The following is a 22,264-nucleotide window of genomic DNA, read 5'->3' on the forward strand; positions in this document are numbered from 1 at the left end:
ATTGCTGAAAATCACCTCCAAATTAAAGGAAACTGCATCAATAATATTGATAAAACTCCGGAGCATTTTTTAGGGCTATTAACACCTGAGGACTAAAGAAGAAATCACTTTTTTAAAACTTAATACATATTTCTAACTTGCTCTGTTTACTGTGCTCTCTGTAAAAGTCACCATGACATTAAAAAAATTCTGATGGCTCTGATTTCTCATTATATGATGTTCATATTGTTCTTAGAAAACCCAAGTGATACCAAATAATAAGGGAGTGCCTGGCCATGGAAAGTAAGCTTTGCCTTCTGAGAGCAAATGCCCTGGTAATCAGCTCCACCTGGGTCAGGGCCTCCCCTATGGGACTGACCTGCTGGTACCCTGTCCCACATGACTCAGCCTCGCATCCCCCAAATTTTCTGGCATGTTCTCACCACCACACCTGGGCTGACTGTCCCTGGCATGTACTTAGCACCCCTTTCTGGTACCTTCTAATTTGATTCCCTCCTAAGGATGCTCTTCAGCCTTTCTTTTCTGTCTTAGTCATCACTTCAGTCTTGCTTCTTAAGTGAAGACTTCTTTGAGTACAATTTCTTGAATTCTAGTTGTATTAGTCAGGATGGGCTGGGTTATGCTGCAGTAACAAAGAAGCTCAGAACCTCAAGGGCTGAACAGAGACAAGGTGATTATCTTTTTCACTCTACATATCTCCTGTGGGATGGATGCAGGGGCTCTGCTTATCACAGTGAAACAGAGACCAGGCTGCAGGAGGCTCCAAGTTCCTGCTTCAGTTCTTCTGACTCTAGTTCCTTTGCTCATTCCTTATGTAACCATTGCTACAGCAAGCAGGACACCAACAGCAACAGTGGTAAGAGTACTGCTACCATCAGAGTGCCTGCTATTGGCATCTTTCAAGCTTTATTAAACAGCCTTATCTTTTCTGCCTAACTGCCAAACCAGGTGAGTGAATGGACAAAAATAAAGCCTATGAGGACATATAGCACCTTCATTTTTGATAAAGCTCATTTTGGAACATGGGGTTTATTTCTGTGGGACAGCGGGCTTCCAGAAACTTGCCCCTGAGTTAGACAGCTTGCCACCCTCCAGCATTGTGAGACTGAGGCCAGGTCTCCCCATGACCTGACACCCAGCCCACTCTCTCCAATCTCTATCTGTTCACCAACCCCAAGGCTCTCTGAACCCCATCCTTTTGGCTCTTTTGGAGGCTCTGTTACATAGACACGATTGATTAACTCACTGACCATTGGTGACCGAACTTGATCTCCAATCCCACTTCCCCTCCCTGAGGTTGGGGTTTGTTTCTATGGCAACCAGCCCCTGACCTAGGAGCTTTCTAAAAGTCACCTCATTAACATAACAAAAACCACCTTACTGGTGCTCATTACTTAGGAAAATCCAAGGGTTTTAGGATCTCTATGCTGGAACCCGGATGAAGACCAAATGCATATATTTCTTCCTATTGATCATGACATCACAGCTGCATTCATTACCCATCATCCACAGCCAGAGACAAGCGTTTTTTGAGGGTGGGTCTCCTCCCCATCCCCGGGATATTGCAGATACCCAGTAAAGGTTTACTTCTCCTTGTTGAACTAATGCCCACCCCACAGGCCTGTGGAGAGGATCAAGAGAGCTTCTGGGATGGAAACCAACACGTAATCAGTATCTCCCATCTCTGATGTAGTGCGCATGTGTGAGAAGCCAGAAGCATCCCTGACCTTTGTCTTCATTTTATGAGTGAGTCTCAGATGATCCCACCAGTCAAGGCAGAGCTTGTACATAACCTCAAAGGTTCCTTTATTTACGCTTAAAAATCTAATTGGTATGTCTTTTTCCTGCAGACTAATAGGGAGGTGGAAATGTCCCTTCTATGTTGTCCCTGTCTGAGCCCAGAGCCTGCTTGTGTGTTTCCCTCTCATCTGTCTCAGAGCAGAGCTGGGTTCCTGCCTGGAGGGGCAAACTGACCTGGACCAGCCCAGAACCCCTAGTAGCTGTGCTTCAGCTGGTGCTAGGGCAGAGAGGCAGACCCCCTGTGGAATTCTTCCTAAGGTCTCAGGTGGACTGGGGAATATATGGCATGAAGGTAGTAGCTTAGGCTGAAGAGCAAGGGACCTGCCTTCCAGGACTGTGCTAGGCAGGTCTCCCAACCTGCTGGACCTCCACTTCCCCATCTGTACCTTGGGGATGACGATTCCCAGCTGGGTCCTTCAAGGACCAATTTTGAGGATCAGACTAGGCAGTGAATATATTTAAAAATTCTAAAGAGCAGGCAAAGCTGAGGCTTATGGTTGTCCTGCCTGGTTTGCAGCACACTCTTGTCCTCCTTATGACTTTGCCCCCACCCCCAATGAATGGACTCTGTTGGTTCCCATATGAACCAATGAAACCCCCTTTGGGACTTTAAACTAGTTTGAATTGGGTCTCTGCTAACCAGAGTCCAGACGAATGTAATGACAGGCCATTCTTTGATGTGAAATGATGGTATCTTAGGTGAATTCCCTGGGCTCTCAGCAATTCCAAGTGGCCTTTGCATCTGACCCTTTACTGCCCCAAAACACCAGTGTTGCGGAGCATGCCTTGTTGCTTGTTCAAGGCTGTGAGCCCTTTAACCTTGGATGGGAAGAGCTCCAGCAGATCCAGGGACTGTTTTTCTTGCAGAGACATCCTAGGCATGTGCTGTGGGCCCCCCGCACTCCTCACACTTAGAGGAGGAACTTATCTCTGCCTAAGTCCTGCATGGCCCATCTGGCATGATGTGGTGAGGTCTGGAGGAACAAGGAGAGCCTCCGAAGCCAGGTCTACCACTTACCATGACCTCGAACAAGACAATGAGCCTCTCTGAGCCTCTGTGTCTTCATCTATAGAACGTGCTGCATATAAGAGCAGAGCAGTTCCATTCCCAACACCACAGTGCAGCCATGAAGATTCAATGAGAAAATATTTGAATGACGCCTCCAGGGAGCCAGACTTAGAGAAGGCGCTCATAGAGGCAGCAAACATCGTCCCTTACACTCCCCTGCTGTTCTTTCTGTTTTAAAACTCTGATGTGAACTCCACTGCAACTCCACGTAGGTTTTATAACCATGATGAGGATACTGAAGATCAGAGAGGTTTGTTGACTCTGCTAAAGTCACACAGCCAAAAAGTAGCAGTTTGAACTTGATCCAGGTCTTCAGACCCTAACGTCTGGCATCATTCGGGTGCTGGATGATGTTTGTACCTATAGGAGTTGGAAGTCTCTAGTCAGAGAAAACTCAAGAGGATAGAGACTTATTGGAGAAACAGTCCAATCTTTATCCATTAGGTTAAGTTATGTGAAATTGCACAGATGTGGCCATTTTGACTTGAACGGTGTAAATTTTATGCAGCTCAAATCCCAGTGAGCAGCTAGATGGTGATCACTGGATTTGCGTAGGGTTGGGCAGTCCTTCCATGGGACATATGTATTCCCAGGAGAGTTCAGGGAGCTGGCTCCTTCAGGCTGGGCTCCAGCCAGGCCTCCTGACTGCAGCAGCCCTCCAGCAGGGCCTGGGAGGACCAGAAAGAGTCACGCGGCCCTTAGTGAAAAGGTTTGCTCCCAGGACATCCTCTGACTGTGGCCTAGGGAGCTGTGGTTTTCCTCCAAAGACCATGAGGAGGGAGCACCCTGGGGCAGGAACAAGGCAAGTGGAAATGTGGCCCTGGACACAGCTTAGCTAAGGGAGAGCGGGTGGAGCACTGGGGGTCGAGTGTCTACTCTACTTCCTCTCCTATGACCAAGGAATCATTGTCAGGGCTTTCCAGAGCCCTCCAGGGCACCCTGGCCCTGTGATCGGGGAAGACAAGAGGGTGTAGGGTAAGTGGTCTGGGGGCTAACATCTTGGGTGAGTTTGAGCAAGTAATACAGACTAAGACCTTCACTTCACTGGGGAGATGAGACCTGCTTCTAGGAGTGGTGTGTTTGAGGGTCCTGGGGCAGGGATGGAGTGACAGAGACAGAAATAAGTGTCCCCAGTCCAGCCCCCTGGAAAAGGGTCCCTGGAAAAAGCAGCCAGAGCCTTTTGCAGGAAAGATCTGTGAGTGGTCAGGGCTCAAGCCTGGCTCAGGTGACAGTGTGGGACAAGCAGAGGACCCGGTCTTCTCCCTCTGCTGCTGGCGACGCTGCAGCTCAGTGTCCCCATGTGAGCTGAGGGCTCTGGGAGCAGTGGCAGCCCTGCAGGGTGAGGGGCTCTCGCCAGGGGGCGCAGTGAGCACCAGCAGGTGGCGGGGGTGGGGGGGTGGGGCGGGGTGGGCGGGCCGTGGAGCACTGGATGCTGAGTAGGACCTGGCGGACGCCGGGTGGAGGTGGGGGCCACCCGCTGGATTCTGAGCCTGTGCGATTTTCCCTTGGGGATCCCAGAGGAGACTGGAAAGCCTGGAGCTTTTCCGCACGGACTGGGGCAGAGTCAGTAAGCTGTGGGTTTCAGCCAGCGTTTCATCCTGGTCTAGCCCAGGGCTGGACAGTGCAAATGCTAATAAATCCTGATGCAGTGGACACTTGAATGACCATGACCTGAATTCCACACTCATCCTGGGGACATAAAGAGAAACTCAGATTCAAGAGGGTGAGAGATTTACACACCACAGGCAAGCTCAGGCCGGGTCAGTCATTCTTTAATGTCACGGAGGGAGGGGACCTGGCCTGGGAGGGGACAGCTGAACCCAGAGAGGCAGTTATTTTTGCGTGGGATCCACCACCTTTCCCACGAAGAGGGGAGACTTGGTGTTTTTATCGTAGATGAGGAAGATGAAGGGTTTGTTGAACTCGACGTCTGGGGGAATTGACATAGGGATGGCTTCTATAAACGTGGTCCCTGCAGCTTCTGTCCCTTTCTCATCGATGGTCAGCACAGCCTTGTGCAGTGCCTGCAAAGGGGAGAGCACAGAGGTCCCATGTGAGTGTAGACAGGCTGCCGGCCCCCACCCAGACCTGGGAGCAAGGCCTGAGGAGGAGAGCCTTGCCCAGGGAGGGGGCCCACTCTTTCCTCTCTCATCACCTGGCCTGTCCTTCTCCATTCCTGTCCTCATCTCCCTGCGGGGGACACATAAGGTATCCCTCTCAAGGACTTTGTCTGACCCACCAGGGCACCCTCACCTCTTCCTGACCAGCCTCCTCAGCATCCCTGGGAAGCAACCCACCACCTCGGGAGGTAGAAGATTTTCTTGTACTTTGTCTCCTTGGCTCCTCTCTTGTTTGTAGAACCAGATTCTAAACTCTTGGGGACCAGGACTTTGATGGGGACCTTCACACGCCTCATCCCCACCCAGACACTCGGTTCAAAGTCACTGAACTGCAGTTGTTTCTTTGGGCACCTGTTATTCTCCTGCATAAATGGCATCTTTGGTCAAAATCACTCTGTAACTCAGGCTTGTGACTCGCAAGTAGCTCCTGGTGTCGCAGACACAGGCGCCAAAGGTCCTTTGCAATTCCTGAGCCTAAGCTTCTCTCTGTAAGTAGGGGCTTGTTGGGACCCAAAGAAGGGAAGTGCCCAGCCAAGGATGAGACACAGGGTGAGTGACACAACCTCAGAGGAGGTCCCTAAAATGCACTGAGCACGTGAGGCCCCCTTTTCCCCTTCCGTCATCTGACCACATTGCAGTCTTGGTGGAGTGATGGCATTCCTCAGGGACCTCAGTCTGCAGGTGTGCCTGTGTCCCTTTGTCCCTTCCTCAGCCTCACCCCTGAGCTGCAGCCCCCGTGCACATCTGACGTAGAGACATCAAGGACCCACTCACCTTGGACAGCTTCAGAGGTACATCCTCAGTGACACCTGAGAGGTCAGCCCCGTTGCTGAAGACCTTGGTGATGCCCAGTTTACCGAGGAGAGTTTGCAGATTGTAGGTTCCAGAAATGGACAATTTGGGCAAATGTAAATTGGCAGACCTGTCATGATGTTAGAAAATAAAAACGTTTCACGGAATTGAAATATTTCCTTTTCTGGCTGTTCCTCCCACTTGGTACCCTGTCCCCCTACCCATGCGAGGATGGATTTATTCTACTTTTAGTTCCTCTACACCTGGGGTCAGAGATTGTTAGGGATCCTCTTGTCCTGCGAAGCCTCTCAAATGCCACCTCCTCCAAGAAGGCTTCCTGGAGGATCCAGGGTGTCTTCTGGAAGGACTTGCACACTATTTCCCTGCAGGGTTTGGTCACCCCCAGACTGGGAATCTCTGGGGCTGGGATCCCAGGGGAGCTTAGAGGGTGGTGGCAGTTCCTAAGTGACATCTGTTTGGTGAATGATGATTACTTCTCTGTATTTTCGTTTTTGTTTTATATTGTACCTGATAAAATAGCTCATCCAGGCATGGGCATATTTGCAAATACAGAGACATGACTAATTTGGGGTGCATGACAGGGACCTGATCAAACCACACACATCTAATGACAGAGGAACCAGAACCAGCCTCAAACATGTCCTGGAGTTTCCCGCTCTGGGCCTTTGCTTTTCTGGCCTCTCTGAGCAAGTTTTCCCCTGTCTTGCCATGGACTTTCTATCCTGTAACTCCACACTCAACTGCCACCTTTGCCAGGAAGCCCACCTCTTCCTTCTGGGTTTGCCCATGACATGGGTTGGCATTGCTCTCCCTGCACTGGGCAGTGGCCACCAGGAAGGGGCAGTGTCCAGACTGCAGAGGAAGTCCTCAGGGACAGGACTTTCACTCCTCACCCCTAGGCACCTTCCCTCCCAGCCACCGAGCCTGGCTTGTACCACCTGCACGGATGCTGGCCTCTGTTGGAAGCACAAGGTCACGCAGAGTGGTCGTGGCCATGGGACATGGGTCTACCCCCCACCCTCAGGCTGGACCCGATGTGGCAGCTCCTGGGTCGGCCTCTGTTTAGGGAAGTCACCTTGTGTATCTCTTTTCCAGGAACTTGGAGAGGAGTTCCTTGGTGAGCTTGTCCTCCAGCTGGTGCAGTTTCCCCTGGTCGGGCAGGATGAAGAGGGCGGTGGCATTGCCCATGTAGTCCATCAGCAGCACCCAGCTGGCCAGCTTGTCACAGTAGTGGAGGTCGAACATGCCCAGGCGGTTCATCATGGGCACCTTCACCGTGGTCTGCTCGTCCACGTGGAAGTCCTTCTCTGTGGTGTGCTCCACCTCGAAGGGCTTCTCCCATTTTCCTGGAGAGAAGGGGCAGTGGACATCAGCCAGGGGTGGAAGAAGCTTTCATAATGATGGTAGAATAAAGGAGCCCTGAGCCTCCTAGTGAGATACTTCTCTCTGAGCCTCAGCTTTACCATCTACAAAATGGGGCTAAGACGAGCAATCAGGCTACAGAAAGGACTTTTGGCAGGATAATGCAAGACTGGAGTAGGATCCAGAATTTCAATTTTGTGGAGGCTACTAAGTGGTAGAGGGAGGATTTGCATCTTGGTCTTTCTGACTCCAAACGTGTCACTATTTCTTCGGCACTCGAGTTGTCAGAAATGTGTTCCAGGATTTCCTATTTCTTTTGTACACTCTGCCAAACTTTGTTTCTCTGGCTCTCTATTTTTGGCGACATTGCATATCATATGCCCCTCCCAGGTGGGGATTTACAATGCACATTAGGACATTTAAGGCTCTGAAAAGTCCTGCAGAGAAAATGATACTCTGACTGTTTAATCCATAGTTCCCTAATCCTATTTGATCACAGAAAGTTTTAGTGGTCGTGTATGGCAAATTGAATAACGGGCAGAGATACACTATATCCCATTCTGCACTGCCAGGAAAATTAAAAACTGAGTGTTTGTGATTATTCTGAGGTGTTTCTGTGGGAAAAAGCTCAGGCTGGTTGTGCAAACTTACCTTTAAAGAATATGTAATTCACCAGAGCAAAAACTGTGTCTTGGTCAAGAGCATCTACCAAATCCACAATTTTTCCTTGGGTTCCCTTCTCTACATAATCGTTGATCTTTTTCTTGGCCTCTTCAGCATCCTTGAAGTTGATGGAGAAGGCTTCGGAGTGGTACAGGTTCTTGACATCCTCCAAGAACTTACTCACTATCTTCACACTTTCGTTGATGAATAGGCCATTGCCGGTTGTCAGCTGCAGCTGGTTGTCTGGCTGGTTGAGGGTGTGGAGAAGATGCTGGAAGCCTTCATGGATCTCAGCCTCTGCTCTTTCAGTGAGGTTGAACTCTAGGCCCTCCAGGATCTCGGTGTGAGTGTCGCCCTTGGTCCCCAGGGAGAGCATTGCAAAGGCTGTAGCGATGCTCACTGGGGAGAGGAAGATGTTGGTGGTGTTGGACTGACGGGCCACCTGGCGGTACACGCTGAGAGCGAAGTTGGCCAGGTTGGGGGCAATCTTGTGGCAGGCTGCTTCCTGCTGGTGCTCATGGTCATGCTGGGATGCATCTGTCTCCTGGACAGCGTGTCCTTGGAGACCCTCAGCCAGGGAGATGGGGACCAGGCAGCACAGGCCTGCCAGCAGGAAGAGGCCCCACGTGATGGAGGATGCCATTGTCCTGCAAGAGAGAGAAGGGTACCACGCCCAAGTCAGGCCACACGATGAGTCCCTTGGCCACTGATTGACACCATGTCAAAGCAATCACAGTTTATCGAGCATCTATGTGCCAAGCACTTTGCTACATCAGCATCATCGAAAGACTAAGAACAATAGCAAAGACTTTACAGTGATTATGACATGCCACGTTCCATGCTAAGCACTTTACTGTCTTATCTCACCAAGTTCTGTTGACAGTCCTATGAGGTAGGTCATATGGCAATCCTGGGTTTACAGATGAGGAGACCAAGCTCCTAGAGGTTGTCACTTGTCCAAGGTTCCAGAGCAGAGAAGTAGCAGGACCAGAATCACACCCCCAAGTAGCCTGGGTCTGGAGTCCATGCTCTTGATGGCTCCACTAACATCTGCAATGACCCCAAGGTGTAAGTGTCACAGCTCCTATCTTGCAAAAGAGGAAAGTGAGGAAGTAGATGATTACCCAGGCAGTGAGCCAGATCAGGGCCAGAGATGACTGGACCTGGAGGAGCCCTAAGAGGACTTCCACCGGACTGTGTTTTTTAATGGCCAGAGAGGCTGCAGCCCAGAGTGGGAAGGAACTTGCCCAATGACACACAGCCAGGACAGAGAAGAGCTGTGAGGAAACCGAGCTGGGGAGCTGTACCCCTTCAACACTCACAGTGAACCTCAGCCCCTCGTGGATTTTCCTGAGCTGGAGGGCTGCCCTCAGGGGGAGTCCATGGCCTCAGTTGCAGCAATGGGCTGAGTTAACGTAGCTGCTCATCCTGAGGCACCTGTGTCCTGGCTTTGCTCTCAGCGTGGATTTGGATGTTAGAGGTGCTGGTTCCTCCAGTCAAGTGGGGTTTGTGTGTGTGTGTGTGTGGGGTGGGGTGGAGGGCGGGTAAGATTTCTTTTCAGACAGACCTGGGTTCTAATCCGCATCTCTGCTACTACCAGCTGTGTGATCCAAGCTGAGTCATTTAGTCTCTCTGGTCCTCATTTTGTCACATGTAGAAAGTAAGATTGTTGGAAGAACTTATTGAAATAAGTTTAGACACCAAACCTTACACTGAAGGCATCTGAGAGAGATTGCATTGAAGTGAGGCTGGTAGGAGTGCAAGCTAGAAGCCTTCCGAGGATGGCGGGGAGGAAGATGAGCTCCACGGCAAGAGGAGACAGTAGGGAATGGCAAGCCTTGTGGCTGACCCAGCAAGGTCAGGTTCTATCTAGTGAGAGTCAAAGTCAGTGTCACCTGCAGCAACACAGGGCCAGCTCTGCCCCCACAGATAGCCCAGTCTTGGGCCACTAGGCTGAGGATTCCTAAGTACAACTTCCTCTCTTCTCAGATGGAGAAAATGAGGTTCGCGCAGAGGAGAAGGGTGTGACTGCTGCTAGCTGTTAGTCTTATAACTAAAACCATCATTTTAATAAAATACAAAGACAAAGGAGGCCTTGAACTTGGCATATGAGAACCTGAGGGGAAAAAGTTGGATATAAAGGACGCTGGGTTTCATCTACCCCCTTGGACTTTAAAAAGTTTCCTATGAAACAACAAGACGAAGCACAAAACTGGTTTCTTTCCACATCTTTTTTCTGGCCTTCAAGCCTCTAAATAGTCCAAATAGAGCAGGCCGCCTGTTATGTAACACCTGTTTATATTTTTCTTAAACGAACCAGTGGTTTTAGGGCTGATGATTGTGCTAAGATTACTTCTGTATATTTCCATCGTGCTTGGGTTTCTCTCTGCTTCCCCACTGGATTTTGGTGTGGTCCTTCAGGGTTTATGGAAACTCCCCATCTTTGCAGGGCTTGGAGATCATGAGGGATTTGGGCTTCTGCAGGGTGGGGACACTAAATATGCCAAGTGGTCTCAGGGCCAGAGGCTGTGGCTTCTGGTCTTGACAGGGCTGCCTCTGTCCACTTGGCCTTGGGCAAGCATCTTCCCTCTCCCCAACTGTATAAATGGAGGTGGGGGGACCTAAATGAGGTCCCTGTGCATCAGTGCTGGATTTTTAATTAGAGGGATATCTGGGTTTGGTGGAAAAAGATGGATTGAGACATCCCACGTGGGGGATGGGGTGAGGCGCCCTCCCACTAAGAGGGCTGTTGGCCTTAAGAAGGTAACAAGGCCGGCATGGGGCTGCGGTGAAGAGGGGCTACAGCTGGGGTGCACGCAGCCCCGCCCCCCCAATCCATCTGCCTGGGGGTTACATCACCTACTCTGGCTTCCCCCTTTTACAGTAAATGGTCTGAGGCCAGGAAAGGGTCAGTGCCTTGCCAAGGCCACACAGTGAGTCAGGGACAAAGCTGGTTTGAGCAAGCCTTGGTTTTCCCACCACGCGAACTATAGACGGGGCAGTGTGTCCCCAGGTCTCAGACTCTGTGAATGTCAGAGTAAGGTCCTGAGGACTCTGACGTTGGCCTTGAGTCCCTGTTGGCTTCATTTTGCCTCCCAGTCTGTTCCTTCAACTTTGGGGGCCTAAGACTTCTCTCTCTTCACCCTTCTATCAGAGACAGCACCACACACACCCCCAACTTCTAGTGCCGGGGAGCCAACCAGAGACGAGGAAGTAAATAGTGAAATGCCCAGAGGTGTAGGGACCAAACTTTACATCAATAGAATGAAGATGTCACAGTGACACTTCTGGAGTCTGGCGCAGGTCAGGGAGAGTAAAGTGAGACATCCCTTTGCCTAATCTCATGCCATTTCCTCCAGGACATAAAATGAGCAACCATGAGTGACCCAGTGGGGTCCAGGGAAGCGACTGTAGCCTAAGGTCACAAATTTTGCTGACACCTGGCACTAAATAAGCCCGGGGTGACCCAGCTCTGCCACTTACAGGCAAGTGGCCTTGGGCAAGTGACTTCGCTTCTTTGAGCCTCGGCTTCCTATAAAGTGGAGAAAAGAATCTCTTGCAGGGCAGATGTGAGGAATGAACAAGATGAGGAATGAACAAGGTGATGGGTGGGTGGGCACCCAGTGGGTGGGGAAGCCCTCCCCGTACCTGTACTCGGGTAGGGTTCAGGCTTGAGAACTGGCAGATTTCTTCCTGGCCAGTTGCCACACTAGCCAGGACCAGAGAAGGGAATGCTGCTCAGCAAAGAACAGCCTCTGCGATTGGAAAATGTTCAATTCAATTCTCCAAGGCTTTACATATTGCCTGTTACCTGCTAAACCCTATTCATCATCCAATGTTAGCATCCTCTTCCTCCTCTTCCTCTTCATCACACTTCATAAACAGCAGGCTTTTCCTGTGCACAGTCTCATATTATTATTAGCCCCATTTTATAGATGGAGAAATTGAGAACTACAGAAGAAGTAAATTACTGAAAATCACAGAGCTGGTTGCTTACAAAACTGGATTTAATCCTAGGTATTTCAATTCCCGAACCTGGCATGTAAGCCTTCTCTGTATAAAGCTGAATCCAGAGGAACTGAAATAGAAAACCTCACAGGTGGCCTGGTTAAATGAAGAGGGGCAACATTACTTTGTGGCTAAGATCAGAGGCTATGAGGATAGAATGCCCAAGTTCAATTTGCTATCAGCTGTGTGACCTTAGACAAGTTACTCAGCCTCTCTGAATCTCAATTTCCCAGAGATGATAAGGGGGTACTTCCCCATGGAGTTATTATGCAAATGAAATAAGCGCAAAGTGCCAAGAAATTTCTGGCACGCAGCCAGCTCTCAGGAGGCATTAGTTGTTATTGACATCGTGGCTCTTTCAGAGCCCCCTCGGGGAGCCTGGTTGCCTTGGCCTTGGTCATCTCTGTAGACCCCATCTCCAAAAACCAATGACGAAAAAATCATATCCTTCCTAAACTCCAGAGATCAAGGAGTTGGGTAGGAGCAGGAGGGGAAAGGTTATCTATTTTTTGACCAAAAGGACAGAGAGGTTGAGCAACTGTCCAGGGTCACCCAGCATTAGCGGGGGCTCGAGGCCGGCCCCGGGCTTCCCGTTCCCCAGCTGGTGCCTGCGACCCAAGGAAATATCTTGGCAGTGGGCATGGAGTCAGGAGCAGGGGCTCTGGAATGAGGTGGCCTGAGCTTGATTCCTGGATGGTGTGTAGTTGGGTCAAGTGATGAACTTCCCTGTCCCCGAAGTCCTTATCTGTGAAAGGCGAATGCCATAGTAACACCTCAGAAGGTTGTCGTGAGGCTTAAATGAAGCCGCTTGTCCCCAGCGAGGGCTCAAGAATACAGCTCAAAGCCTCCTGGTGATGGTTCCCCTCCCCGGCTTCCCATCTTCTGCTGTACATGAGGATGCCCAGAGGCCCACTGTGCACAGCGGGGGCCACTTTGGTACCTCCAGGCTGAGACCTGGTGAGGTTCTGTTCTGGGCATTTCTGCAGAAGATGGAGGCCTGAGGAGCCGCTGAAACTCTGGGCTTCTGGTTCAGCCTGGCTTCCCTACCAGGTCCCTACGTAAGCCTGGGCTTACTGTCCCCCTCTGAGCCTTATCTTTCTCATCTGTAGAAATGGAAAAAGATACACACTGGAGCAGAAGGGGAGGTGGCGAGACCTATAGAAGACAACCAACGGGAAAAACACAGGAGCTGTGCCAGCAGAAATGAGCTCCTTCCTGGGTCCCAGACACCAGAGCCAGCCCCCCACCCCCCACTTCCACTTCCTCTCACAGAGGGCCAGTTCAGTCACTGGGAGGTATTGGGGAGGCTCTGGACAGGCTTGGGGAGCAGGAAAGAATCCCCAGGGCTGCTGTTGCTATGACAACAGGAAGCTCAGCCCCAGCCCGCTCCATCTCCCTGCATCCTCAGGGCCTTCCTTGGGCAGCACAGGAATCCAGAGGCCTCTCTGGAAGCTCTTGCCAGCGGGAGGCATACTTACGATTTGCTGTCCCAGGTCGGGGCTGGTGGCCACCGCTGAGGAGACAGAGCCCTGTCCTTGCCCGTATTTAAGCAGTGGACCCAGAGGGACGATGGGGGAGGTTTCTGGTGAATATTAACCAGGGTCACTGCAGTTATCAGAGGAGCAAACAGGGACTAAGTCCATTGACTGGAGGCTGAGTCGCCTGCCCACGCTGTCTGAATGTGCTCCTCCTGGGCGGCTCACAGCCTCTATTCCATACACCAAAGTCAGTCCTTGTGCCCAGCGCATAAACCACAGCATCCTGCGTCCGAGCTGGGGTGGCATGTGACTTCAACCCTCTTTGGGACGGCACGACTTTGCTGGCCTGCGCTCCCGCTGGGGAGTTCTCAGTGGCTGCCCCACCAGTAGCAAGAGCTACCATTTACAGAGCCACCTCGAAATGCCCACTGCTGAAGATGCAGGGGGTGGAGTAGATTATGAGTCCAATTGGCAGATGGGGAAACTGAGGCCCAGGGTGAAAGGCTTCTCATCCATCCAAAGCCACCACACCAGATGCAAAAACTCTCACCTTCCCTGGCAAGAAAATGGGAACTGACTGCTTTTTTAAGGCTGCTGTGGGTGGCCATGGGCACAGGCCAGGCGTCAGAGAGTAAATCTATGAACTGCTGTGTGGCCTCAGGCAAGCTGCTCCATCTCTCTGAACCGGGAGGTATTTTCATTGGCATCGTAGGGCTTTGAAGGTCCCGCTTCCTAGCACGGTTGTCAGGGATACACAAGATCACTTAGGTAAAGTGCCGGGCACACACTAGCCTCTTGATTTTGGTCTGCACAGTCCTCTGTTCAGACCTTCTCTCCAGGCTTCTCCGGGCAGGAAGAGGCTCAGTTCCTGGCCAGCCTCAGGCCCGTGTCTGTTTCCACTGGATGCGGCTCCTGGCAGACTAAAGGGATCCACAGGTTGCTTGAATTTTCCTTGGGACCGTGGCCCCGTCCAGGAGCTACTTCAGGCTTTTGGGGGCACTGGTGGTGTTTGGGGGTGGCGGTGCAGGGTTGAGGCCAGGGGGGCCCTACTTTACCCTGACCCATTTAAAAACCTAGGGCAGTTGGCATCGCACTGTGTGCACTGCCCCACGCCCCCTTGGCACACAGTGTGTGCTCCGTGGATATTTGTTGAGTCAGTGGACAAGTGCGTCTTTGTCCTCCTCTTATTCTCCCGGTCCCATGTGTGGGACTCCACCAGGTAAATAGCCTGCAGGCTCCTCTAGCTCACGCGTTCAGACCAGGGATCCCAGCACCCCCATTCATTGGCTGTGTGATCTCAGGCAAGCTAACCTCCCCGTGCCTCAGTTTCCCCATCTGTAAAATGGGGATGGTGACAGTTCTTACCTCGCTGGGCTGCTGCAAGAATCAAATGCAGCAGTTTCAGGTAAGCTCAGAGCCCAGTGTCAGGGGTGCACAGTGAGCCCCCTGTGATGTTGGTGTCCCCATGCCTGTGGGTCTCCCTGGTGTCATTCTGGGTGGGCGGCAGTGGTGGGGGCGGGGAGGAACATTCCAGGAGCTTCCCTCCAGGCCTCCCTCATTCAGTAGTGTCAGTACCCCCGTGAGGGGGGTATGTACCACCCTCCATAAAGAAGCAGAAACGAACTGAGGGAGGGGCGGACTCCCCGCTCCCGTCCCTCCCGACTCCCTGGTTCTGCTGGCTTCAGAACCCTGACTCTTTCCCCCATGCTGGTTGAAGGGTCATCTCCCCCAGGGCTCTATATTTGCCCACAGTTTGGAGGCTAAGGGTGGGGTGAGGTGAGGCCCAGGGTGGGGTGAGGTGAGGCCCGTCCTCCGTATCTCCTGGGCATTTCTTTCCCTCCTCGTGCCTCAGTTTCCCCATCCATGCAATGGTCTCCCTCCACACCCGGCTGCCCCTCCCAGCTCTCGCACTGAACGGGCAAAGGCAAGTACCCAGGCTGTTGTCAAGCTTAGCCCTTTCAGCCAGGTGGCCTGGGGCTGGTAGGAAGGTTCCGCCGCTGCCCCCAACCCCTCCCTACCTTCGATTCCTGGTTCCTGCAGCAGAAGGAACTCCTCCTCCCCCGGGGCTCCTGGAGGCAGTGTGCTGCTGAGCACAGCGCACGGGCTCTGCCAGCACAGGAGGAAGGAGGCTCTGGGTGGCTTAGGCAGCAGGTCCAGGAGGGGCGGGGACCTGGGACAGGAAGCTGCCTTGCACAAAGCTGCCAGGAGACCGGCAGATGCCAGATTGCTCTTCCTGGCTCAGGCGTCCTGTGTGTCACTTGCTGTCCCTGCTGTGTCTGGCTGTGTGGTCCAGGATGAATCACCCAGTTCCTTTGAGCCTCTTACTGTAAGCGAGGTGGCTACACCTGGCAGAGAAGATGAATGGAGATGACAGGTGTCACCCTTTGGCCCAGAGCCTGGCATCAGCATCGCGGCAGATTTCCAGGGCCACCTGTAGAGGGAAGAGGCCTGAGCCATACTCTGAAATGCACAAGAGGAGCCCTGCAGAGATTGAGATGGGCCTGTGTATATGGGAGAGGTGTGCGTCACAGACCCTGGCTGCAGGGAGAAGGGATGCAAGGTGTCGGGGGACTGGGGCACTTGCAGGAGTGAAGAAAGAGCATGGTGGGGGAGAGTGGGAGAAAGTGAGGGGCTCGGGGTTGGGGCCAGTCCCTTCTGAGTCAAGGGCTCCAGGCTCAGCCCTTCCATGTCGCCCCATCCTCACACTTGCCTCTCCCCTAGTATCTCATGCTGCAGAGAGCTCCTCTGGACATGCATCTTGGGAAGAAGCAGTGGGATGATCTGGAAAAATGGGCAAGGACAGAATGCCCGGGGTGGGGGGCACCCAGTGGCCATTCTCCAGGACATGAACCACAAGCCAAGGTGGAGAAAGTCCTTTCCACTTGGTTACCTTTGGAATTGTCGATTGTAGCGTCTGGACTGATCCCTGGGAGTGAATGTATCCTAGGAAGATGCTGTGGGCTGGCTGTGAATAAGAGGTGTCTGGGGAGACCCTATCCCCGCATAGGCCTGTCTAGAGATGGGGAAGGGATGGAGAGAAGCATGAGCGCTGAAGTGAGGGGTCTGCAGCAGGAAAGGAGTGAGAGGGAGAGGTGTGCGAAGGGCCCTGGGACAAGTAGACCAAGGACCAGAGGCCCTGACTGATCCAGAGAGTGATGGTGAACTTCAGGGATGCTACACCCATTGGCAGAGTTCCCCATAAAGTGCAGGAACCAGCCTGTACTGACTGTTCCAAGCACACACAGAGACAGGTCACATGTATCCCCACGCTCAGATCCCCCCCATACTCACCCCCCCCCCCCAGGCACCAGCTCCCTTCTTCAGGGGGAGTTTTGCTCAGTGGTTCAGTCATTGGCTCAAGGGCTAAACATCTGAGCATTCACTCACCATTCTTTCTCTGAGATCTTAGCCATTTAACCTCTCTGTGCCTCTGCTTCCTCATATGTGAGATGGAGACTAAGAATGGTCACTTCTACCAGGATTGTGGAAAGCCAATGAAATGATAACATATAAGACTGAGGGCAGCCTCAGGCACAGATGGACCCTAAGTCAATGCCAACCACGTTTGATCTTTGATGTCCTGAAATTGGGATACCTTTGAGACGTGTCCCAGGGGCTGAGCAGGAGAAAGACTTGGGGACCAGTGCGTTTGCCCAGGGATACCCCTTCAGATTCAAGCTTCTCCGTATACCCAAAGGTTACCAATCCCCTCTTCTGGGGGCTGGGCTCATTTTGCTTCCGGAGGGCACAGGGCCAGGTGTGAGTAGTGTCTTTCTGAGCACCTGTGACCTGCAGAGGGTCGAGTTGAGTGAGGGGTGATTGGAGCCGGAGGGATTTGGATACAGGGGAGGACCTCATTTCAGTTCTCTGAGCCTCAGTTTCCTCCCCTGTAAAATGGGCATACTAAGAGTCTCTTTTTTTCATATGGTTGTTGTGAGGCTTAAATGTAGGGATGTTAGTGGGGTGTTTGACATCAGGCCTGCTCTGCTAGCATAACCGGCAATGTGTCTGTCTTCTCATAACTCCTTTAAATTAGTAGGATTAGTTGCATGGTCCAGGTTTTCACTTCCAGGAGGTGGACTGAGTTTGCATCATTGGTTGGCCTCCTCCTGGCATCTTGCAAATCTATTAACTTGCAATATCCTAGTGGACCCTCTTTCCTTCTGTACACAACCTCGACGGCTGCTTCCTGGGCGTGGTTCAATTTTCAATTTTTCTGGAACTATTTAACTTATTCACAGCTTCCTGTTTCACTTTTCATCCTTAGCCGGAGAAAAAGAAGGCAACTCTATGCATTGTAAGAGATGATACAGTTACGAGTAAGAATAAAACCCCCGGTTATTGCTTCCTCCCTGCTTGTTAAAATTAATAAAAGTCATGTTTTTGCAGACATAGATACACTACCAACTGTAAATAGATAGCCAGTGGGAAGTTGCTGTATAACAAAGGGAGATCAGCTCGATGATGGGTGATGCCTTAAAGGGCCAGGACAGGGAGGGTAGGGGGGAGTCACGGGAGGGAGGGGATATGGGGAAATACGTATAAATACAGCTGATTCACTTTGGTGTACCTCAAAAGCTGGTACAAGAGTGTAAAGCAATTATATTCCAATAAAGAGCTTAAAAAAAAAGTCAGGTTTTTATTATCACTAAGTTTTTCCTACACTTTAACTTTACACTTTTGAATGTACGGACCATTACGGCCATTATGGACTTTCAGCTTTTAGGATGCTCAACCTGTCCTGTTGAACAATAATTAGCATTTCCTTTTGAATGGTCTCAAGTGGTGGCATTTTGGCCAATAAGAGTCTCTTTAATTTATCTCTTTTCTCCATTCAGCAACGCTTGCTGATATCTCAGAAAGCACACACCTGTTTTCTAGCAGTGACACCATGTCCCAGGCCCATCTCCTTTTTCTTCTGCCCCAAGACATGGTGTCAGTGACCGTCTTAGGGAGAGGAAGAGAACAGGAGTGGTAAAGGTCTTTTGGGCACCACAGGGAGGGCTGGATGTGAAGGACTTTGGGACTTGTTTTTCAGAAATATAAGCCCTGCGTGGGTGTCTCAGATAACAGAGAGCAATAGGGCTCTTCCAACTTGCCCAACACAGACCTTGGGTTGCAATGGTTCGATTTACCTTGTCACCTATTATCCTGTTGACTTCAAACATTTCTGTTTGCTTGGTTTTCACAAGTCTCTTGATGCTTTCATTTTACAATACAACCCCCCACACTAATGCCAGTGTGTGGTCTGTCACCACCTGCATCACATCATGGCTGATCCTTCGTGAGCACTTACTACCCCCAGCTTCTGTTTCAATCCTGTGCAGTGGGTTCCATTAATGTCGCCATAGTACAGATGAGGAAACTGAGGCATAGTTAGCATGATGCTGACAATCAGCCCCTCTGCCTCCCTCCCTCCTCTGCTCCTCCCTCTCTGATTCCTCCCTTCCTTCCTCTGTCTATAATCAGCTTCTGGGGTCGTCTTCCTGAATTTCCTCATTTATTTATTTTTAACAGATGTGGCTGCATGTGGGATCTTAGTTCCCCAACCAGGGATCCAACCCATGCCTCCTGCATTGGGAGCACAGACTCTTAACCACTGGATCGCCAGGGAAATCCCTTCCTTATCTATTAATGCATCCGTTCATTTGTTCATTCACTCACTAAATATTATCTATTGACCACCTATTGGCTCAGAGTTTGAGAAGGTGAAAATGTGTGGTCCCAGTTGCTCAGAAACTCACAGCCTGGGGGCCCAAGCCCCCTGGGGACCACAGAGGCACTTTCAGACATCCTGGTGAGGGAGAGATGGGGGTGGGGGATAGATGTGAGAGAGAAACAGAAGGCAGGAGCAGCAGACTCAGGTAGACATTGGGAGTAAGTACCAGGAGGCACTGGGGTGGACCCCAGGGTTCCCTGGAAGCCCTGCTGCAATCCACATGTCCTGACTTTCTGTTCAGTTCTCTTTCTGCCAGCCCTCCCATTCCCTAGGTAGAGTCTCTCCCATTTCCCATGAAAAGAAGGAGCAAAGACTCCAAAGGCAGATTCATGGCCAGCTGACAGGGCCCTGCAGACAGGGGGATTCCACAGCATCCTTCCTCTTTTCCTCTTTTCTATCCCATCTTAGTTCTGGGGCTCAGACCCCCATCACCTCACCCAACTGCCTCTCCTCATCCTGTGTACTAATCAGGTAGCTGAGACCCATCTTCCCCATAGAGCTTACTTCCCGTGAAGTCCTCTCCAGTAGCGGCTGTTTATTCTACAACACACTTGCCATGAGAAGGTCCAATTCTCCTGACCCCCACCACTGCCTCCAAACATTTCCCCCACTAGCAATCATGTAGCTACCTCCCTGGACAGTCCCACTTCCCCCAGCCCCATCCTTGACATCCACAAGCCCATGGATCCCATCCTATTGATGCATCACAGGAGAAGGGCATCTTGCCCAGCCCAGTCTGTTCTGCATCACTCACCATCCATGTGGATGGCCCTCTGAGCCCCTGGCCCCGTGCTTCCTGTCCATCTCATCTCCCACAACCTCCTTCACTCCTCTCCACCCACTATGACCCACCTTGACCTTCGATGTCAGGTTGGAGGTCTCTTTTGTCAACTCTTCGTCTATGGCCCCCTCTTGGTTGCCCGCTTCCCTCTGTCCCTGATCCTTATGGGATTGCCAGTGTGGACACATGGCGATGGTGTAGTGTCATTTGCTTAAACCTCATGGTCCATCCCTTTGGTCCATTTCTGTCACTACCTTTGTGATCAATAGAATAACGTCCCCAGAGATGCCCATGTCCTAATCCCCAGGACCCGTGAATGTGTCACCTTACACGGTAAAAGGGATGCTGCAGACGTGACTAAGATTAAGGATCTTGAGATGGAAAATTATCCTGGATTATCCAGATGAGCCTGGTATAATCACAATCCTTATAAAAGAGGGGCAGGAGGGTTGGAGTCAGAGAAGGAGACGTGATGATGGAAACAGAGGTCAGGGTGACTTGAGGAAGGGGCCTCGGATCCAGAGATGCAGGTGGTTTCTAGAAGCTGTAGAAGGCAAGGGAAAGGATTTCCTTCTAGAGGCTCCAGAAGGGATTTAGCCCTGCTTCCACCTTGATTTTAGATTTCTGATCTCCAGGACCACGAGATAATAAGTCTGTGTTGTTTTAGGAAGTAAGTTATGGTAATTTGTTATAGCAGCAACAGGAAACTCATACAACCTTCAACTCCCTTTATTTTTCCTTTATGCCCACCCAACAAACTCTAACCCTCCATCATCTAGTCAGGCTCTGTTCCCCTCTTCTTACCTGCTACTGGGGACCACAGCTTGAGCCCCGACACTGGCTTCTTGTTGTTGTAGCTTCCACAGCCCAGCCCATCTCACTCCCCTGGGCTCATCCCAGCCTCCCCTCCATAGGGGTTGACAAATAATGTCCCATAGCCCCATCTGGCCTGCTGCTTGCTTTTGCATGGACACCAACCCAAGAATGGCTTGTTTGTGTTTTAAGGCTTGATTAAAAAAAATCAAAAGAAGTATAATATTTTGTAACACACACTAAAAAATATGAAATTCAGTTCTCAGCATCCACATTTAATGCTTTATTGGGACATGGCCACGCCCGTTTGTTCATTGCCCAAGGCTGCTTTCATGCTTCAGGGGCAGGGTTGAGTAGTTGTGACATAAAACCATATGACCTTCAAAGCCTAAGATATTTACTACCTGGCTTTCGCAGAACAAACTCACTGATCCCTGACCGAGACCACAGTCCCTTTCACACCTCTATCTCACTGTCACATTGTCATTGGCCTGGCATTGCCTCCTAGGCTGCCAGCATTTGCCAGGCTGCTCTCCATCCTGTGAGGGAAGCACCTTTCTCTTCCTCCTCTTGTGGCTGACATCTGGGTCCAGGACAGACTCATCTATAAGCCTTCCTGGTCCCCCACTCCCACATCCTGGTGTCCCTTCTGGCTGCTTCCACCTCCTTTATAACATTGATCATAATAGCTGACACTTATTGAGCACATTGTGCATGCCAGACACCATCCTAAGCATTTCAGAGAGACGAACTCTTCTTGTCCTCACTATACGCCTATTGAGGTGGGTACTTTTGTTATTCCCATTTTACAGATGAGGAAAATGAGGGTCATAGACATCAAGCAACTAGCTCCAGGTCATAGGGTCAGAGAATGGTGAAGAGGAGATTCAAACCAAGCTGTGTGACCGCAGGGCAAAACACAAACCCCATGACTCAGCTCTACCACCAGACCGAGGTTACCTGAGGCCAGGGCCCTGTTCTTTCCATCTCTCTGATCTGACTCTGGGCTGAGCCCAAAACAGGTGCTCACAGGGTGCTTGATGAACTGAGTGAAAATAAATGAAGGAGAATAGAAATGAAGCGTTTTTTTTTTTTTTTTTTTTTAAATCAAGTGGTTAAGGTGCCTTGCTGGGGTAAAAGCGTGAAAACCTTCAGGATGCTAAAAATTTGCACGAGGCATGCAATTTCTTAGATTAAAAAACAAGAAATTGTTTTGGCTATTCGAGCCTGACCAGAAGTCATCACCTGAGGATTCTGCCATGTGCCCCCACCATGGGAAGGCCGAGGGGAGAGTGGTGGCCGGTTGTCCCTTACAGCCTGGACCTGGAGCCTGGTTGTCCTGCTCGCCACGCCTGGCCTCCCCCCACCGCCCAGAGCTGCTTCCCCATCTGCCTCCTCCTCTGCACCACGAGAAAAGGGGAACAGTTTATGGGATGACAGCAGAGCGGGGGCTGAGCCATAGTGGTGAAATGCCACCGAGGGAAGGGTATTGTGTCATAGCCACTGTCCCCCCTTCCTTTCTCCCTAAGGCTCAGCCTGGTGAGTGCGGGGGCCTGTCTCCTTGGCCCAGGAGCTGACCCTGCCATTCCCCCTTCCCCCAGCTGCTCACAGCAGAAGCTCCCCAGTCTCTGCTTGGCT

At 51.2% G+C, this 22,264-nt stretch overlaps 1 protein-coding gene across 2 annotated transcripts; it reads right to left on the minus strand.

The window, feature by feature from the left end:
• Positions 1-4,623: 4,623 nt before the first annotated feature.
• SERPINA1 (serpin family A member 1) lies at positions 4,624-15,441 on the minus strand. Of its 2 annotated transcripts, none has more exons than XM_057731835.1 (5): positions 15,332-15,441; positions 7,816-8,474; positions 6,878-7,148; positions 5,764-5,911; positions 4,624-4,893 (listed from the first exon to the last, which is right to left on the minus strand). In XM_057731835.1, the coding sequence occupies exons 2-5, from the start codon at positions 8,468-8,470 to the stop codon at positions 4,702-4,704; spliced, it is 1,266 nt and encodes a 421-aa protein (XP_057587818.1). In that variant the 5' UTR covers positions 8,471-8,474; positions 15,332-15,441; the 3' UTR covers positions 4,624-4,701. The 2 variants fall into 2 exon arrangements, with proteins under 2 accessions (XP_057587818.1, XP_057587816.1); XM_057731833.1 differs by lacking the exon at positions 15,332-15,441 and adding an exon at positions 13,314-13,361.
• Positions 15,442-22,264: the final 6,823 nt, after the last annotated feature.

This window comes from Hippopotamus amphibius, chromosome 4, assembly GCF_030028045.1.
Source record: "Hippopotamus amphibius kiboko isolate mHipAmp2 chromosome 4, mHipAmp2.hap2, whole genome shotgun sequence".
NCBI lineage: Eukaryota > Metazoa > Chordata > Mammalia > Artiodactyla > Hippopotamidae > Hippopotamus > Hippopotamus amphibius.

Excerpts from the sequence above, each read along its gene's own strand:
- SERPINA1 (XM_057731835.1), bottom strand. The coding sequence starts at position 8,470 with ATGGCATCCTCCATCACGTGGGGCCTCTTCCTGCTGGCAGGCCTGTGC. Across the intron at positions 7,149-7,815 it reads GAATTACATATTCTTTAAAG|GAAAATGGGAGAAGCCCTTC; the intron begins GTAAGTTTGCAC and ends CCTTCTCTCCAG. Across the intron at positions 4,894-5,763 it reads TACCTCTGAAGCTGTCCAAG|GCACTGCACAAGGCTGTGCT; the intron begins GTGAGTGGGTCC and ends TCCCCTTTGCAG.